This window comes from Paramisgurnus dabryanus, chromosome 8, assembly GCF_030506205.2.
Source record: "Paramisgurnus dabryanus chromosome 8, PD_genome_1.1, whole genome shotgun sequence".
In the NCBI taxonomy this organism is placed as follows: domain Eukaryota; kingdom Metazoa; phylum Chordata; class Actinopteri; order Cypriniformes; family Cobitidae; genus Paramisgurnus; species Paramisgurnus dabryanus.
In genome coordinates, this window is record NC_133344.1 from 15,048,570 (window position 1) to 15,067,052 (window position 18,483).

The 18,483-nt window shown below is 35.1% G+C and overlaps 1 protein-coding gene across 1 annotated transcript; it reads left to right on the forward strand.

The window, feature by feature from the left end:
* The first annotated feature begins 3,329 nt into the window (after positions 1 to 3,329).
* Positions 3,330 to 10,990, forward strand: LOC135770810 (C3a anaphylatoxin chemotactic receptor-like). The gene is made up of 2 exons (XM_065280622.1): positions 3,330 to 3,467; positions 9,351 to 10,990. The coding sequence occupies exons 1-2, from the start codon at positions 3,464 to 3,466 to the stop codon at positions 10,430 to 10,432; spliced, it is 1,086 nt and encodes a 361-aa protein (XP_065136694.1). The 5' UTR covers positions 3,330 to 3,463; the 3' UTR covers positions 10,433 to 10,990.
* Positions 10,991 to 18,483: the final 7,493 nt, after the last annotated feature.

An 18,483-nucleotide genomic window follows, 5' to 3' on the forward strand; every position in this document is an offset into this window, starting at 1 on the left:
TCATTTGAAACATGCAATGTAAATGCGGCCTTAGTGTCACTATACCACATATCTTCCTGTGGTATTAAGGAGAAGAACAAGCTTTTAGTTTCTTAATTTCTATAGATGCACATTTGTAATTTGGAGATAAAAAACTTCCCCATCAGACAAACAGTCCATTTCAACCTGGTCAGGGTATTCAAACAAAGCAATGAATTCATGAGGAACAAGTGGAGAATCGATCTACATACTTTATTTAGGTTATAGTAACTCTGTATTAGTGACCTACTCACTTAATGTTTTTTGTTGTTTTATAATACACAACCTTTAAATTGTGATTATTATATTGTGTTACAAAAATAAAGACGCATGTAAGTCTACACAAAGTCCGCCACTTGGGACAGGACCATACTGCACCCACACAAACTATATAAATGTATTGTTTTGACAGTAAAGCAGTTGCTTCTTTATATTAGATAATATAGATTCACTTCAAATTTTCATATAAAATAGTAGACCATCCAGGTACTTTATAGATACTCATACTACAAATTGGGACAGAGGTGGGGGACTCGAGTCACATGACTTTACAAGTTACTACTTGAGACTTGACTTGACTTGAAGTGGAAGACTCGACAATGACTTATAAACAAACAGCAATAAAATTAATTTAAAAAAAAATTATTGTGACGTCAGCACCACTAATCAGCGTCTGTGCCTTTAACGCTGCACAATTCAAACCGCGCCAAACATGGCAGACAGTAGACGGGCTCCACAAATAGTCTTGTTTGCTTATAAAGACTGGACCATGCCAAAGAAAAAAGATTTGCCAGATGCAAAATAAGCAATGCAAGAATATCTGACAGGACAACCATATAAGTCAAGGACCACAAGAAAAGGTAAGAAAGACATATCTTTATACAGTAGTCAATTTCACTCTATAACAATTACTAATGTAATAAATTAATCTTTTCTGTCGTCATGGTTGCATATTGTTTTTTTTTTCTTATTAAAAGTGAACATTATCATTACTGATACGTCTCGTGAATAGATGTATTTGGAATTTGACTTCAACAGTGGCGTATAGCTTAAATTTTTATGTTGATGGGCATCTTAAAATAAGTGGGCCGCTCTATATTACATGTAGGCTATAATGTCTGTATTAAATGTGCTCATTTTCAAGTGTTTGCGTAGTCTGCATTTGGAAAATTAAAAGCATTACGCTTGCAGGTGATCCGTGGTCACAAGGCACGACCCACGGTTCGGCTCGTATGCAATTCGAATCGCTGATTGACACACACATGTATAAAGGGAAAGTTTACAATTTGCACATGTTTCAAAGGCTTGCAAATGTTAACTTTCAAGTGATTTTAAACAATTTAATCGCAAAAAGGCGCTAAAGTGAGCAGCTTTCTGTAACGACACGCAGACGCACGTGCGGTTGAATGTGTCTGGTCCAGCTCCAATCAGACGTGATCATCACTACACCATACAAAGATCAGAACGCTTGATTTGTAGAGAGAGTTGTGCTACAGTACTGTGTGTCATAATGTAGTCCATTAAAATACATTTTGGGAACAGAACACTGAAAAACAACAAACTTTTTATGTGGATCGACTATTCATGCTGCGCTGTTTGGAATTCGCCCTACGTCTGTGTGAGCGCACGTTTAAGTGCCCTCAATAGTGCACACAGAGACGTGTTTCAGAAAACAAGCGAACATAAAAATTTTAGTTTCTTAATAGGGCAAATACAAACATTGATCTCCATAAAATTCTTTTTCTAATTAAAACATTTGTTTATGTCTTAATTTATGAAACCAGTCTGTGCTTCTCTTAAAGAGACAGTAACCTCAGTTAACTCTTTCGCCGCCATTGACGAGATATCACGTCAATCAAGAGAAAACGCTTCCTTGCCAATGACGAGTATTTCCGGCTTTCCCTAATACCGCTATTATCCACCAGGTGGCAACTTTTTAAACACGGAAGTATTGCCCTATGGCAAGCTGCTGCATGTCCGTCTCTGTTTTGAAGATCGCTCTGAATGGGATCTCTATAAAAAGTCCATCACAAAAATTGAATTATCTCACCTTTTTGCTCAAAATGTGGTGTTTTTGCAGAAACCTACCCATATTCAAAAGCTGATTACAAAAGAACTACTGAAGGTAGAATGAAACGGGGTTTTTTTTTTAAAGCAGAGGGTCTGTTCTTTCATTTGGTATATTGTTTGTTTATATATTTAAAGAAGAACATTTTCTGGAAGGCATTAAACTTTAGTGAAAATCATGAAAAACGCTGGCGCTGGCTGGCGACTTTTTTAAAAACGTTGGTGGCAAAAGAGTTAAACCTACTCAAGTCTGTGTCATTAATGTTAATCAAACAACCCAAGACAAAAAGAAAATAAATTCTGTAGCTCAAAAAAAAAAAAATGTCAGAGCCGGTGGTGTAGTCGGTGGCTCCGACATATGGTGCAGACGCACTTCCGGCGACCCGAGTTCAAATCCTGGCTCGAGGTCCTTTGCCGATCCTATACCCCTCTCTCCACCCTGTACTTTCCTGTCACCTCTCTAACTACTGTCTAACAAATAAAGGCAAAATGGGCCAAAAAAATAATATTTAAAATATTTAATTCATATAATAAAGACAGTGTTATTATTCATTTGATTTGATTTCTGTATCTAATGCTAATTTTAGACCTATCGAAAAAATGAACCCTTATTTATTTTTGTACTGTGACTTGACTTGAAACTTATGAGGACTCGACTTGACTTGCTTAGGGTGAACCCTTGACTTGACTTGACTTGCTTGATTTATCTGAACTGTGACTTGACTTGCTTGGACTTGCTCACGTGTGACTTGTCCCCACCTCTGGGACATACTAATTTTAATTTTGAATACTGCAGTATAGTAGTGCATCCCTATGCTGAGCAGTAGGTGTCATCATCGTTCAGTCTACATATATGTTCTGCCCTTGTGTATTAAATCTATATGGTGTCATGATCTTATAAGATGGCATACATTGAACAGTATGTGCGGTAACATGATTAAAGTCTTATGAATATATAACTTAGCCTTGATACACAGTTTCAGCCTTTGCACATCCTGTTATTTTTACATCATGCTGAGACTTTCCTTAGAAAGTGTGCTAAATTTAATAACCTTATAGACCCTCCCATACTCCCTGGCAAACAAGGCAGTAACGGATGTGTATGTTACCTCTCAATGGTGATGACCACTCCATAAACAACATTTATTTTTGATAAACAATGTTTTGGGGGCTTTGTTTGATCAGACATGGGAAACTTTTTCTTGGCAAATGATATTCAAATGTCTTTCTACAGAAGCATATTTGTCTGTTTTACATCATCACCCCACACTCCACCCCTATTCTCCCTTATAAAGGGAAATGGCAGATACGTTATTGTGGGCATTGATATCTACCAGATTTACCTGCAGACACACAGTAGAAAATAAAGACAAAGAAAATGGGTAAGATTTTACATCTATGCTGTAATGTTATGTTTGCTAATGTATCAACTTATGTTTTAAAGATACCCAGAGTGAAAGTAACTTGGTTTACATTTTAACTGTAACTTAGCAAAATTGTGATATGTGAAGATGTATGACATTAGTTTTGCTAAAGGCGAGCTTTGTATTATTTCCTCCACTTTTATGTTGACGGTTGCATCTTTGCTTTACACAAGATAATGACCACTTGAGTTGAAAGTGATCTTATCTGTCTGTGCTTTTGTCTCTTAGTGTTGGCTGCAATTTTAAAGTAAAATAAAAGTCATGCACTCATGGCACATTTTATTGAATTTGATCACAATGTGTGCACTGCATTTTAGATGCAATATAATATTGTGAAAAGCAATCATGAAAAAATGCAAGCTTTGACACTGTACTCATAAATGAAGCTGTATTGTTGAAATATTTCAGTGTTGATGCATTTCCAAAAAATGCAAAATTATCTACAAGCAGTATCAAGCTTTACAATGGAATTAAATCAACAGGAAACGTCTGTTTAAACCAAGGCTTTGTCTGGCGTGTGAAACCACGTACTTAAACTGTCTTTTTTATCTAAATCAACCACATGCATTTTTCTAACAGCTTATTTAAGTAAAAAAGTGACAATTAGATATTTTGCATGATATTCAGTTGGATTCTGTATCAGTATTGAACTAAATACATTTCCAAAATTGTGCCATCACCTGTAATCCATGCAATATTATCAATGCAACGTACTTATACGTTGTGCATGTGGTTTGTTGTTGTTGATTGATGATTAAGAAGATTGACAACTCATATGATCTCTCTAGGTGTAAGGTCTAGACTCTCTGGGCTCTATCATACACCCAGCTCAATACAGCGCAATGCGCGACGCAAGCGTCTTTTGCAACACTGTAAAAAATGCTGTAGAAATGACAGGATTACTGGGTATTACTGGCAACTAGCTGCCAGTAACTTACTGTAGATTTTACATTTATGTTATTTACTGGCAACAGTTTGTTCAAAGTTAAATGAACATGAAACATTTTCAGTCTTTATCTTCTACAGTAAGTTACTGGCAACCAGTTGCATATTACAGTAATTTTTATTTGCAGTGTAGTTTCAACTCGGCACAATTACCATTTTCACATTTAGCAGCATGTTGTTAAAATAGCAAATGCATTTGTGCCCATGGGCAGTCTGGTCTGAAAACAAGGTGTGTTCAAGCGCATTGTTGGCGCGTTGCTATTTTGAGGCAACTAAAATAGATTACGCCATTGACCACCAACTAGCAGCACACAAACATTTTGAAGAATGAAAAGATTAAAATGTAAAATATTATTATTGAGTCTCTTGGACATAAATGAGGACCGATTATGAGACGTTACAAGGCGTAAAAAGAGCTACTTCACAAGTAATTAGGCTAAATGTTATGCTTTAAACAAATGCAAATATTGCATCTGTTACTGTTTTTTATGCTCCCCCACAGATTTATTGTATATGATGTCTTTGTACCTGTGGATAAGGTGACATGAGAACTTTTTTTAAGTAATGCTTTTCACTCACGGCGCTGTCCGAGTGCTGAAACGTTTCGGCTCTACGTTTGTAAATTCTTATCTCCTGTTTGTTACAAATAGTAAAAAATGCAAAAAATTATAGAGTACAAACCTTTTCTTGCATATCTGTAAATTATTTTTGAGATTACCCTGATCATGTAGGCTATCCATTCATTTACAGCAATTCAAAGCCTGCGAATTTTATTTCCAAGATTGAAAGAAGACGACTTTTTTTAATACAAAATGAAAACAACATTTAACATTCATCTTGAACTGGGGGTCTTCTCCCTCTGTTTCGTTTACAAATCCTTCCATCTTAAGGAATCGGCATGGCGCGAGCGCAACTGCCCTTTAAATGGGATGAGAGTTGAGACTCTCATTGGTTTATTGCACGTTAAGCAAAAAAAAAAAAAACACATTACGAGAATAGGAAAACCCCTTTTAGGCTGTGCGCTTTGCACACAAACCATTTTTCCCCATCGTTAAATTAGCAAAAGTAGATTCGGACACGCCCTTAGACTGCGCTTCAGACAATGCGCTTAATTCATTTAAACGGGTCTCTCTCTCTCTCTCTCTCTCTCTCTCTCTCTCTCTCTCTCTCTCTCTCTCTCTCTCTCTCTCTCTCTCTCTCTCGCGCGCGCTCTCTCTCTCTTAACCCTATTCGAAAGCCAATTAAATAATTATAAACTAATGGAAAACACCTGTGTTGTATTTTATTTATTTATTTAACAGGGACCATGCATACCAAAAGTGTTATGCCAGAGTTAGAAATAAAGCTGCACCTGCAATCCCTGGGCAGAATGTTGTTTACTGCGTGTATAAAACTGTGTTTGTTGACTATTGCTTTTGATGTCTAATGAAAGCCTTGATGGTGAAACGTCACTGATTTTAAACTAATAGAAGTAATTTTTTCATTGTGTAACATTTCATTAATAAAAGACTTTCACATAGAGTGTGACCATGTGACATTTTGCGGGCTCTTTATCAGACATAAAAAAAACTAATGAGCCACCCTTTATACCTCCAGGTGATCACCTAAAGATCCCATTTCAAACTACACCACAATAAACCAGTAAACAAAAAGAAAAAAAATCCAGGGAAGAAAACAAACTTAATGAAACCACACAAAAAATTCGAAATATAGAAAGTTCCTGTAAAGTCAATCTTGAAAAATAGTTTCTAAACAGATTATAAATGTTAGAAATTTATTGCTGAAACATGCCAGAAAGACTGTAAACTATGTAGTACTGAATTGAAGAGAATATCGTTAAACAGTTTTTCACCATTTCTGAGTTAATTTTTTAGGCGTGTTTCCTTGGGCTGCGTTCAGCCCCGACAAAACGTTGCACAAGGTTTATTAAACAGAAACGGTGATGTGTATAATGATGAAATCATTATAAATATGCGTTTAATACTGTAAAATATGCTCAATGTTACAGTCGCTACCCTTACCATCCAGATTGAAAAACAACATTCCAACTTGAACCCATTGTGCGAGCTGTCTCTTTAGTACGTTTATTTACATGTTGCTGCTGATTGGACTGTAGTTCTGACACACCCACCGAACAAGAGAAAACGTATCTCAAACCCTGGCCCTGTCCCAAAGTGCACACTCCGGACTTATGTTCCTCCTCAGAGTCCACCCTTTGATGACATAATGTAGTGCAGCAGACTGTAGGGACCCTTGATGCGAGTCCACGTGGGTGCAACGGAGTCGTATTTTGGGACAGACTCAAGCGTCACCCTGGAATTTTTTTGTAAATTGTGATTTATTTTAGTAAAGCACCCAGTTTTGTTTTGTCATTAAAAATATCCCCAATGACTTCTGTACAGTAAAGTTTTGTTCTCAGAAGCAATATGATCATTATATGGTGAACTATAAACTACATATGGTCGTTTGTCCATTTACCAAATACGACCAAAAGATGCTTTTAGCAAATTAGCGCCTCTACTGGCAGCAGGTGAAACGTAATATATTAGAGGGAGTGCACATCAAAGCTTTTACGCCCGCGGTTTCCAATGGAAGCTCTGCGTTTTTTAAATAAGCCAGCAGCTAGCGTTTTTTCCAATCACAGTGGAGGAGGGGCGGGGCAAGTAGCACAACAACCAACTGGCTAACAGCTCAAGTATCACAGCTACCAAAGTGCACGGCTGAAGTAACTGGCGCTCAGCTCAACTGGCGCTTCTCAGGAACTGTCCCACAACTGTGGAATGATCTGCCGGTCGTGACACGATCAGCTGACACTGTAGCTGTCTTTAAGACTCGGCTAAAAACCCATCTCTTCCACCATTACCTAACTTCCTAATTACAGATTTACTATCTTTATTTAGTTACCCTTCTCTTTATCTCTTTCTCTATCTACCTTCCTCTTTATCTAAAAAAAAAAAAAAAAAAAAAAAAAAAAACTACTAACATACCCTTGGCTATGTATATTGTGTTGGACTTGATGAGACTATTTCCAGTGCACTTATGTATTGCTGTCTTATGTTGCCATAATTGCTTCTATTGTTTACCTCACTTGTAAGTCGCTTTGGACAAAAGCGTCTGCTAAATGACTAAATGTAAATGTAAATGTAAATAAACAGCTGGGATTCGCCGTCCTCCAGGCCTTTTCAGCCGCGTTTAAAAGTTTTGGTGTGTACGCCCCCTTAAGGTATAAAATTATATATTGGGGGGTCATTTTGCTATGATGACATGTACTGGGATAAGATTTTCGATTTAAACCACCAGGATTAATTGTATTTTATTACACATTACACTATTCAGGCATTTAGGGCAAAAAACATTAGGGGTGTGCAGTGGCACTGCCCTCACAATTCGATTCAATTACGATTCACCAGGTAACGATTCAATTCAATTCGATTCTACGATGCATCAGAATTCTATTGTACACAACAAGGCAAATTTTTAATCAGTCAAGTAGTAAAGTCAAGTGCAACTATTCTCAACCAAAACGGAAGCTTAGCAGCTTTAAGACAATGACAATTATATACCTGAGATGAGAATTTTACACACAGCGTAAGTCTTGTTTCCCATTAACTTAATAGAATCCGAAATGTGCCCATATGTCCACTTTCCATGGAAAAGGGGGTGTTTTTATTTACCCATCTATCAAGGTCATCTCTCTCCGCCTCAGCCATCTTGATTGTTGTTGTTATGCCCCCGGAAGTAATTGAAACTTCACAACTTTATTGTCCACTCGAGGCCAGAAAATAAACAGTGACATAATCGATTATGGCACTTTGCTGCATCGATGCTGAATCATCCATGCGCGCATTGCGATTCATTGCCGCATTGATTATTGTTGACACCCCTAAAAAACATACCCATTTATTTATTATATGATATAAACACAGCATACAAAACAGTCACAACTTTTTAAAAATGTACTTAAAATATTACAAGTGTACCGAGGTCAAACAATCGATTTATTTGATGAAAAGATGCAAAAGTGATGACAATCCGCTGTAAATATAAGATCCGGTGTAGACTGATTTTAAAAACTGCCACCAGAAGAAGCGATGATATGTCATTTATGATCGTGAAAAGGCATTGGCTCTCGTGTGTCTCGTGACCGATTGCATCATTACGTTAGCTAAGAATGTGAGGCGCTATTGGCTCTTGTGACCAATACGTCATGCGGTTTATGTTTAAATGAGATCTGACTTTGCTTTCTTCATATGAAGTAATCGTATGGCTTCAGTTTGGAACGTGAATGGTTAGTAATATTTTATGCAATAAATACTTGACTGTGCTTTTACTTGCATGTTGTGTTTTATATGGTTAAGAAGTGGTTGGGTTTAGGGTAAGGGTGAGGGTGGGGTTAGATGCTCTTTAAAACCATAAATGTTTATGAAATCGTTTCTAATTTTATAAAATTGAATGTGTTTAATCTGATGTATAAGGCAAAAACCTTAAAACGTAACAACAAGTTGTATAAGCTACTGCCGCTAGAGGACACTAATCCCTTAATATGTCACTTTACGTCGTAATAAGGTGCTTCCACAAACAACCTATGAGATCGTTATATTTTGGAGGACAGTCTCCTAGAAAAAAACATCTGGCAGACCTTTATATCCAAAATGACAGTGCATCTACACTGTTTATCAGAATGCTAAGCATGCCAAGTTATTTAAGCATTTTTTGGACATACCACAAATATTTTAATACATTTTAACACTAACACAAATTATATACACAATTGTTACATGAAATACAATTAAGTCAGTCATTTGAAACCACCATATGTATACTTCTTTTTTTTTGTAAGCATATGCATAAAGCACTGTGCAATGTGCAAGTGATTTCTCTCTTTTCTTTTTGCAGTGGGCACAACTTTGAGAACTCAAAATCAGACAGAGAACACAACAAACATCAACACAGTGGCAAACCAAATCTTATCAAGCACCGATATCTTAAAGATCTGCATATATCTTGTCATCTTGATCATGGGTGTCATTGGAAATGGACTTGTCATCTATGTGACCGGCTACAAAATGAAGACGACAGTCAACTCCGTTTGGTTTCTCAATTTGGCGATTGCAGACTTCATTTTCGTTTTCTGTTTGATTATCAACATAATTTTTACCTTCAACAATAAGGTTTGGCCCTTCAGCGACTCAGTGTGTAAATTATCATCGTTGGTCACAGTACTAAATATGTTTGCGAGCATTTTTTTGCTGACAGCCATCAGTGTGGATCGATGTCTGTGCACATGGATGATTGTGTGGGTTCAGAACAAACGAACTCTAAACAAAGGCAGAATCATCTGTATATTTGTGTGGATTTTATCCATCTGCTGCAGCCTCCCTTTTGTCATCAATCGCTCAGTACAGGAACATAAGGGATTGAAACACTGTGTCTACAACCAGTCAATTGATAAATTACTGTCTCTGTTCACATACAGGTTCATGGTTGGCTTTCTAATTCCCTTCTTGATCATTGCATCTTCATACATAGCTATTGGTGTGCGCGTGAAACGCCTTAAAAGAGGAAAGCAGCTTCGGCCTTTGCGAGTCATTTTGTCTGTGATTCTGGCTTTCTTTGTATGCTGGTTTCCTTTCCATGTTCAACAACTGTGTCATGTAAGTGCAGCAAAGTATAAATGGAATGAGAATGTTCATAACGCAATTAATTCTGCAGGACCTTTTATTCAGTGCCTGGTTTTTCTAAACAGTTGTCTGAACCCCATTCTCTATGTGTTCATGTGTGATGAGTATAAGACAAAACTTAAAAAGTCTCTCCTGCTGGTGTTTGAGGCGGCCTTTTCAGAGGAGCATATGCGTTACCTGTCATCACGTCGTTCTACTTCATGCTATTCAGAGTCACTGCCAGGTGAATTTGGCAAGCAGACAAACGACACAACCATCTCCTCCTCTGGAAGTGGTCAGGGCAGAACAAGCTTTTAAATTCAGTCTGGTGATGATTGAAAATATAAACTTGTAAACCGGAGATGAAGGTTTCTCAAACATTCCTCCATTCGGTCCCACCACAAACTGTTGCCACTATCTGAGTCAAAGTTGGACGGTTCGAGGAATCCAAACAAACTGCATGTATAGAAGAGAAAAAGACTTATTTTATGTTTTTATAATTACCTTGTTACACAAAACCTTTATATTATAACGTTGTTAGTGCTGATGTATCTTTTGTTGTCTTAAAAATCATCATAATTGAGGGAACTGAATATTTTCTGTTTATAATATTTTGTGACTTTTTTTAAACACAAAGAGTTGTTTTATATTAAATTAAGCCTTTGCCTTATTGTAACCTTTGCTATCACCACTGTAAAAATAGACAATTAGGATGTACAACATAACCATTACATAAGCAGATATATTTATGTTATGTATTATATTCCAAGGTTTGATATTCCCAGATAGCCACCACCCAATATTATCTGGGATTATCCACATCTGGTGCTGTGACAATTGCAGTTTAATACTTACAAATAAAATCGATATAAATAAGCATATTGTATTTTATTTACAACCGAATAGATCAAATGCATTGTCTTGATTAAACTTTAAACACATTGAATACATTTGCTTAAAGTTGGAAACTGTTTGTTCTCAGGGAGGATTTGCATTTGATACAAATAAGTGAATAGACCATTTCATTAGACGTAAATAACACTGGTCCTGTTTGTTATTCTTTCTTTCTTTTTTATTTATTTTACATACAGAAAAAAATCATAAAGGTGTTTATTTAACACACACAAATAGTCCTAAAGGTGTTTGTTTATTTAACACACACAAATAGTCGTAAAGGTTTTTGTTTAACAAAGAGTCGTAAAGGTGTTTATTTAACATACACAAATAGTCGTAAAGGTGTTTATTTAACAAAAAGTCATAAAGGTGTTTATTTAACATACACAAATAGTCATAAAGGTGTTTATTTAACATACACAAATAGTCATAAAGGTGTTTATTTAACATACACAAATAGTTGTAAAGGTGTTTATTTAACATACACAAATAGTCGTAAAGGTGTTTATTTAACATGCACAAATAGTCCTAAAGGTGTTTGTTTATTTAACACTCAAATAGTCATAAAGGTGTTTGTTTAACACACACAAATAGTCCTAAAGGTGTTTGTTTAACACACACAAATAGTCCTAAAGGTGTTTGTTTAACACACACAAATAGTCGTAAAGGTTTTTGTTTAACAAAGAGTCGTAACGGTGTTTATTTAACATACACAAATAGTCGTAAAGGTGTTTATTTAACAAAAAGTCATAAAGGTGTTTATTTAACATACACAAATAGTCATAAAGGTGTTTATTTAACATACACAAATAGTCATAAAGGTGTTTATTTAACATACACAAATAGTTGTAAAGGTGTTTATTTAACATACACAAATAGTCGTAAAGGTGTTTATTTAACATGCACAAATAGTCCTAAAGGTGTTTGTTTAACACACACAAATAGTCCTAAAGGTGTTTGTTTAACACACACAAATAGTCCTAAAGGTGTTTGTTTATTTAACACACACAAATAGTTGTAAAGGTTTTTGTTTAACATACACAAAGAGTCGTAAAGGTGTTTGTTTAACATACACAAAGAGTCGTAAAGGTGTTTATTTAACATACACAAATAGTCGTCGCGGTGTTTATTTAACATACACAAAAAGTCATAAAGGTGTTTATTTAACATACACAAATAGTCGTCAAGGTGTTTATTTATCATACACAAATAGTCGTAAAGGTGTTTATTTAACATACACAAATAGTCGTAAAGGTTTTTGTTTAACATATACAAATAGTCCTAAAGGTATTTGTTTAACACACACACATAGTCCTAAAGGTATTTGTTTAACACACACAAATAGTCCTAAAGGTGTTTGTTTAACACACACAAATAGTCCTAAAGGTGTTTGTTTAACACACACAAATAGTCCTAAAGGTCTTTGTTTATTTAATACACAAATAGTTTTAAAGGTTTTTGTTTAACATACACAAATAGTCCTAAAGGTGTTTATTTAACATACACAAAAAGTCATAAAGGTGTTTATTTAACATACACAAATAGTCCTAAAGGTGTTTGTTTATTTAATACACAAATAGTCCTAAAGGTGTTTATTTAACATACACAAAAAGTCATAAAGGTGTTTATTTAACATACACAAATAGTCCTAAAGGTGTTTGTTTATTTAATACACAAATAGTTTTAAAGGTTTTTGTTTAACATACACAAAGAGTCGTCAAGGTGTTTATTTAACATACACAAATAGTTGTAAAGGTGTTTATTTAACATACACAAAAAGTCATAAAGGTGTTAACTTAACATACACAAATAGTTGTAAAGGTGTTTATTTAACATACACAAATAGTCGTAAAGGTTTTTATTTAACATACACAAATAGTCGTAAAGGTGTTTATTTAAAATACAAAAAAGTCGTAAAGGTGTTTATTTAACATACACAAATAGTCGTAAAGGTGTTTATTTAACATACACAAAAAGTCATAAAGGTGTTTATTTAACATACACAAATAGTGTGTGTATGTGTTTATTTATACAAATAGTCGTAAAGGTATTTGTTCAAAATTTCATGAAGTTGGTTGTATTTTATTGTAATGTTTGTGTATGTTAAAAAACTGAAACAGCAAGTGCTCCTGGAACGGTGTTGTTTACCACTTGCAAAATCCTTTAACATATTAAATCAATATTTTGAGTACACATACATATATTTACACATGTGGCAAGCAGCTGTGTAAAAAAGTGGGATATCATACAACCAGCTGGTTGTTACAGTAAATAATCCTTTCAGGGTGCTACATAGGGCCCTTCTGCTTTGTGATGGGGTCCAGTGATGCTTGTGATATTTTGCAATGACAACTGTCTGGCTGTTTTTGATCTCTTACTTCAACCATAAACATCTAGATTCAGGTAACAGGTTGAATCAATTTTTAGGGCTAAGAAGAGGGCAGCGCTGTACTTGTCTTTGTAATTCTAATGCACACAATCTTTTTCTTTTTCTCTTTGTTTGCTCACCTGACACACCCACTTGTTAGTCCTGATGGTTTGCAATTGGCATCACCGCTTACCTTTCACATTTTTTTTAAACATTTTAATTACTTTAAGGTAAATAAGGATGTGTTTTATAATTGTGAACTAAAGGGATAGTTAAGCAAAAAATTAAAATGACCCCATGATTTACTTACCCTCAAGCCATCTGAGAAACCTATGTCCAGCATCTGTCATCTGAGATACAATGGCCCTCATATATCAAAAGTGCGTACACCACATTTCCAGCGTACACCTGCCGTACACACAAAACCATGGTGAACGCACTTTGATAATTTGCTAGTTGCTGTGAAAACCTCTAGCAATAAGTTATGCATTCAAGCCTTATACATAAATGTAAAGTAAAAATCAAAGTTAAGATTGAGCAGGGATAAGAAAGTGAAAGGGAGTGCACATTGCCAAAAAGCACAAGGATGTGCTACGGAAACATGGTCATGCATCAAAAGGTAAGCTAGTTACATACCATTCAATGATAAATAAATACATGAATAGGTAAAGTAAAATGCTTGTGTTGAATAGAGCCATAAATCCGAACATGATGACATGCGGACAAACTCATGGCCACGAAATATCTATTATGCTACATTATGGACACAAATTAACAATTATTTTTCTTATTTAGTTTAAAGTGTGGCCATAAATTTAGAATTGAAGAGTTTTGTTGCAAAACGAGATACGTTTTTTTTTTTGTTTTTTTTTTCAGAAATCTTGTTTTTTGGTTGTGCATTTCAATTAATATCAATTCAACTGCAGTTGGTTTGTTTTGATTTAAACCTTCATAACTTAAAGGAATATTCAATTTTCTTAAAAGAAAAATCCAGATAATTTACTCACCACCATGTCATCCAAAATGTTGATGTCTTTCTTTGTTCAGTCGAGAAGAAATTATGTTTTTTGAGGAAAACATTGCAGGATTTTTCTCATTTTAATGGACTTTAATAGAGCCCAACATTTAATACTTAACTATACACTTAACAGTTTTTTTCAACGGAGTTTCAAAGGACTATAAACAATCCCAAACGAGGCATAAGGGTCTTATCTAGCAAAACGATTGTCATTTTTTACAAGAAAAAAAAGACACTTTTAAAGCACAACTTCTCGTCTAGATCCTGTCGTGATGCGTCAGAGTGACCTCACGCAATACGTCATGACGTCAAGAGGTCACAGAGGACGAACGCGAAACTCCGCCCCAGTGTTTACAAGTGTGTTGAAAGAGGACCGTTCCTACGTTGTTGTATGTCAACTGATACTAATTAATGTCTTTGTGTCAGTTTATTGTTTACAATGGTCCGCAAATGTGCGTTTTATATATGTAACATGTGACCTCCCTACGCCACTACGCATTTACGTTAGGTCGCGCTGGACCGGATCTAGACGAAAAGTTGTGCTTTAAAAGTGTATATTTGTTATTTTTAGTGTCAAAAATGACAATCTTTTCGTTAGATAAGACCCTTATGCCTCGTTTGGGATCGTTTATAGACCTTTGAAACTCCGTTGAAAAAAACTGTTAAGTGTTGAGTTAAGTTTTAAATGTTGGGCTCTATTAAAGTCCATTAAAATGAGAAAAATCCTGCAATGTTTTCCTCAAAAGAAAAATCCAGATAATTTACTCACCACCATGTCATCCAAAATGGTGATGTCTTTCTTTGTTCAGTCGAGAAGAAATTATGTTTTTTAAGAAAATGGAATATTCCTTTAACAAATTCAGCTAAGTAGCACCATAAAACAAAATAATAACATGATAACATAATAATAAACATGTTTTGACAAAAATGTTAAAAACGGAGTTATCTCGTTTTGCAACAAAACTCTTCAATTTGTTCCCAATATTCAACAGTTTGTTCCTTGGTATTAATTATTATAATATTTTGTAATTACTATTACAATTATTATTACTTCAAATTGTGAATAAGCCTAGTAAAACATGGATGTCGTGGAAACAAATTGTTAATTTGAATTATATCCGGAGCTCCGTATCAAACTGGATCTTAGCTAACAAACAACTGTATGTAAATACAGAACAACACACTACAGAAGTTACTACACCATTTTAAAATATTATTAAATTATTAAAAAAACTTAAGCAGACATAGAATTTAGATGTGCAACAGTAAATAATAATAATAATAATAATAACGACATTCTTCTATAACAATAAATGGTAAATGGACTGCATTTATATAGCGCTTTTAACAGACCTATGGCCATCCAAAGCGCTTTACAATTAGCCTCACATTCACCCATTCACTCCCACATTCATACACCGACGGCGGTGTCAGCCATGCAAGGCGCCAGCCAGCTCGTCGGGAGCAAGCTGGGGTTAGGTGCCTTGCTCAAGGACACCTCGACACTTGGTCCAGTGGAGCCGGGGATTGAACCACCAACCTTCCGGTTTGTAGACAACCTACATGAACCACTAGGCCACTGCCGCCCCGAATAAGCGTCATTAATAATAAAAATCATAATAAGAATAATAAGAATATTACAAATTGTCATGCAATTATTAATGTGTCTTTAATCCCACTCTTTAAACTCCCAAATAAAACAAATTTGTTTCTTTCCACTTCTCTGGTTTCTCTTCTTTGCCGTCTTCCGTGTGTTCATGGCGTAAAATGAGGGCGTGGGGGAAGCAGAAACTTGAATTTATATGGGCGTGTTAATCTAATGACGATCGTTTTCAGCCGCAGCATTCATGAAGGGCAGGTATTGCGTACACCTGAATTTCAAAGGTACGCACAGCTTCATCAATCAGGTGGTGAGAGGAGTGTAAGCATAATCTTACGCCAACATATACGCCCGTTTCTATGCAAGAGTGATAAATGAGGGCCATTATGTCCATAATCTTTCAGTTGAACACAATTTGAGTTATTTTAGTAATTGTCCTGGCTATTCCAAGTTTTATAACAATAGAAAACAGGGTAGCACTTTATTTTACAGTACGTGTACTTACCTTGTACATATATGGTAAATAAGTTGTACTTACAGACAAATGTGTGGTACTTAGTTTTAGGTATCGACATGGTAATTAATTAGTATCATTACTGTACTTACCAGTGGTACATACTTGGTAGTTATTATGTAACTCTAGATAAGTACTGGGTAATAACAGATACATACTTATAGTGTAGGTATACTGTAACTAACGAGAAACATTACTGTACTTACAAATAAATGTACAATATAAGTATTTAGTATTTACAGGCAAGTTAGGGTAAATGACAGGTATTTATAATGTACATAATGATAACTAATATCAAACACATCTGTACTTACTAATTGTATATACATGATAAGTGTGTGGTACCTGCAGCCAAGTGTAAGTTTTACTTATACCATATGTATATGATAACTAAGAACAAACATTACTGATGTGCCATTTTGTTACTCAGTATCTTTGTCCTTTAAACCAAGCATTTAATAACCGTATGCATTAACTACTGTGTACATTCACTAGTACGTCCATGGTAACTGCATGGAAACAGGACTGTAAAATAAAGTGTTGCTTTTTACACAGTTATTACATAGGACCTACCACCTAAGATATAGCATCATATACATGTCACTGTGAGGCAAACCCAACCATTGAATATCATACACATTAACTACTGGGTACATTCACTATTACACACTTATTGTGTATATACAATTTGTAAGTACAGTAGTGTTTCTTGTTAGTTACAGTATACATACACCATATGTGCCTTTCATTAACTTACACTGGCCTACAGGTACCACACACTTATCATGTATATACAATTTGTAGTTTGATATTAGTTATCATATATGTACACTATAAATACCTGTCATTTACCCTAACTTGCCTGTAAATACTAAATACTTATATTGTACATTTATTTGTAAGTACAGTAATGTTTCTCGTTAGTTACAGCATACCTACACTATAAGTATGTATCTATTATTACCCAGTACTTATTTAGAGTTACATAATAACTACCACGTATGTACCATTGGTAAGTACAGTAATGATACCAGTTAAATACCATGTAGATACCTAAAAGTAAGTACCACACATTTGTCGGTAAGTACAACTTATTTACCATACATGTACAAGGTAAGTACACGTACTGTAAAATAAAGTGCTACCGAAAACAGGGCCCATGACTTTCGGCTTGATGGTGAGTAAATCTTTTTTTTTTTTTGCTTCTTGTTGTTTAAATAAACTTTTATATATCAATTATTTTGCTTTGAATCATGAAATCAGAGTGCTCAGAAATAGCAGAAAAAAATTATTTAGAAAAAAATTGTAGGTGCTCTTTGGTATAGGGTACACAAAACGTCAAAAAAGGGGATCCAAGGCACTCTTCATATTCCAAAAAAGTATAAAAAGACTTTATTTGAACATAAATTACATTTACAAACATTAAATTGGGCAGCAACCCTTTTTTTGACATTTTGCTATGTACGTGTGTTTCAGTTCCTCATAAGTTTTCCTAGTTATTACTTGTTTGTCAGTGAAGATGAAAATCCTGCTGGCAACCTTATTTCGAAACATTTCTGCTAAACTCCGTATTTGACATAGAAAAGTTTAGCTTTGTTAAACTGTAGAGACCTGCATTAGATTTGCTTATAGCTTTTTCCAACTCTCATATTCTATAAATAAAATAAACTCTCCTCTAATACTTACTGTCCCTCTTTTGACATATATGGTGTCTTGCAATTGTTGAAACTTTGTTTAGCACTTCTGATATAATTGTCTGATCAATAGATGAATAATTTTATTTAAAAAATTCTCATTGTCTGCTAAATGCTTAAAAGTACTCTAAAACTCAGCATCTGTTAAAGGCACACAAGGCAAGTCTGAGTATTATTTCTCTACTAGCTCCCCCTAGTGTCTGGGAGTAAATGCGTTCTATATCTAAGACTATACGAGACTGAAGGACACCGGGTCGGATACAGCGAACTTGCAAGTGGGG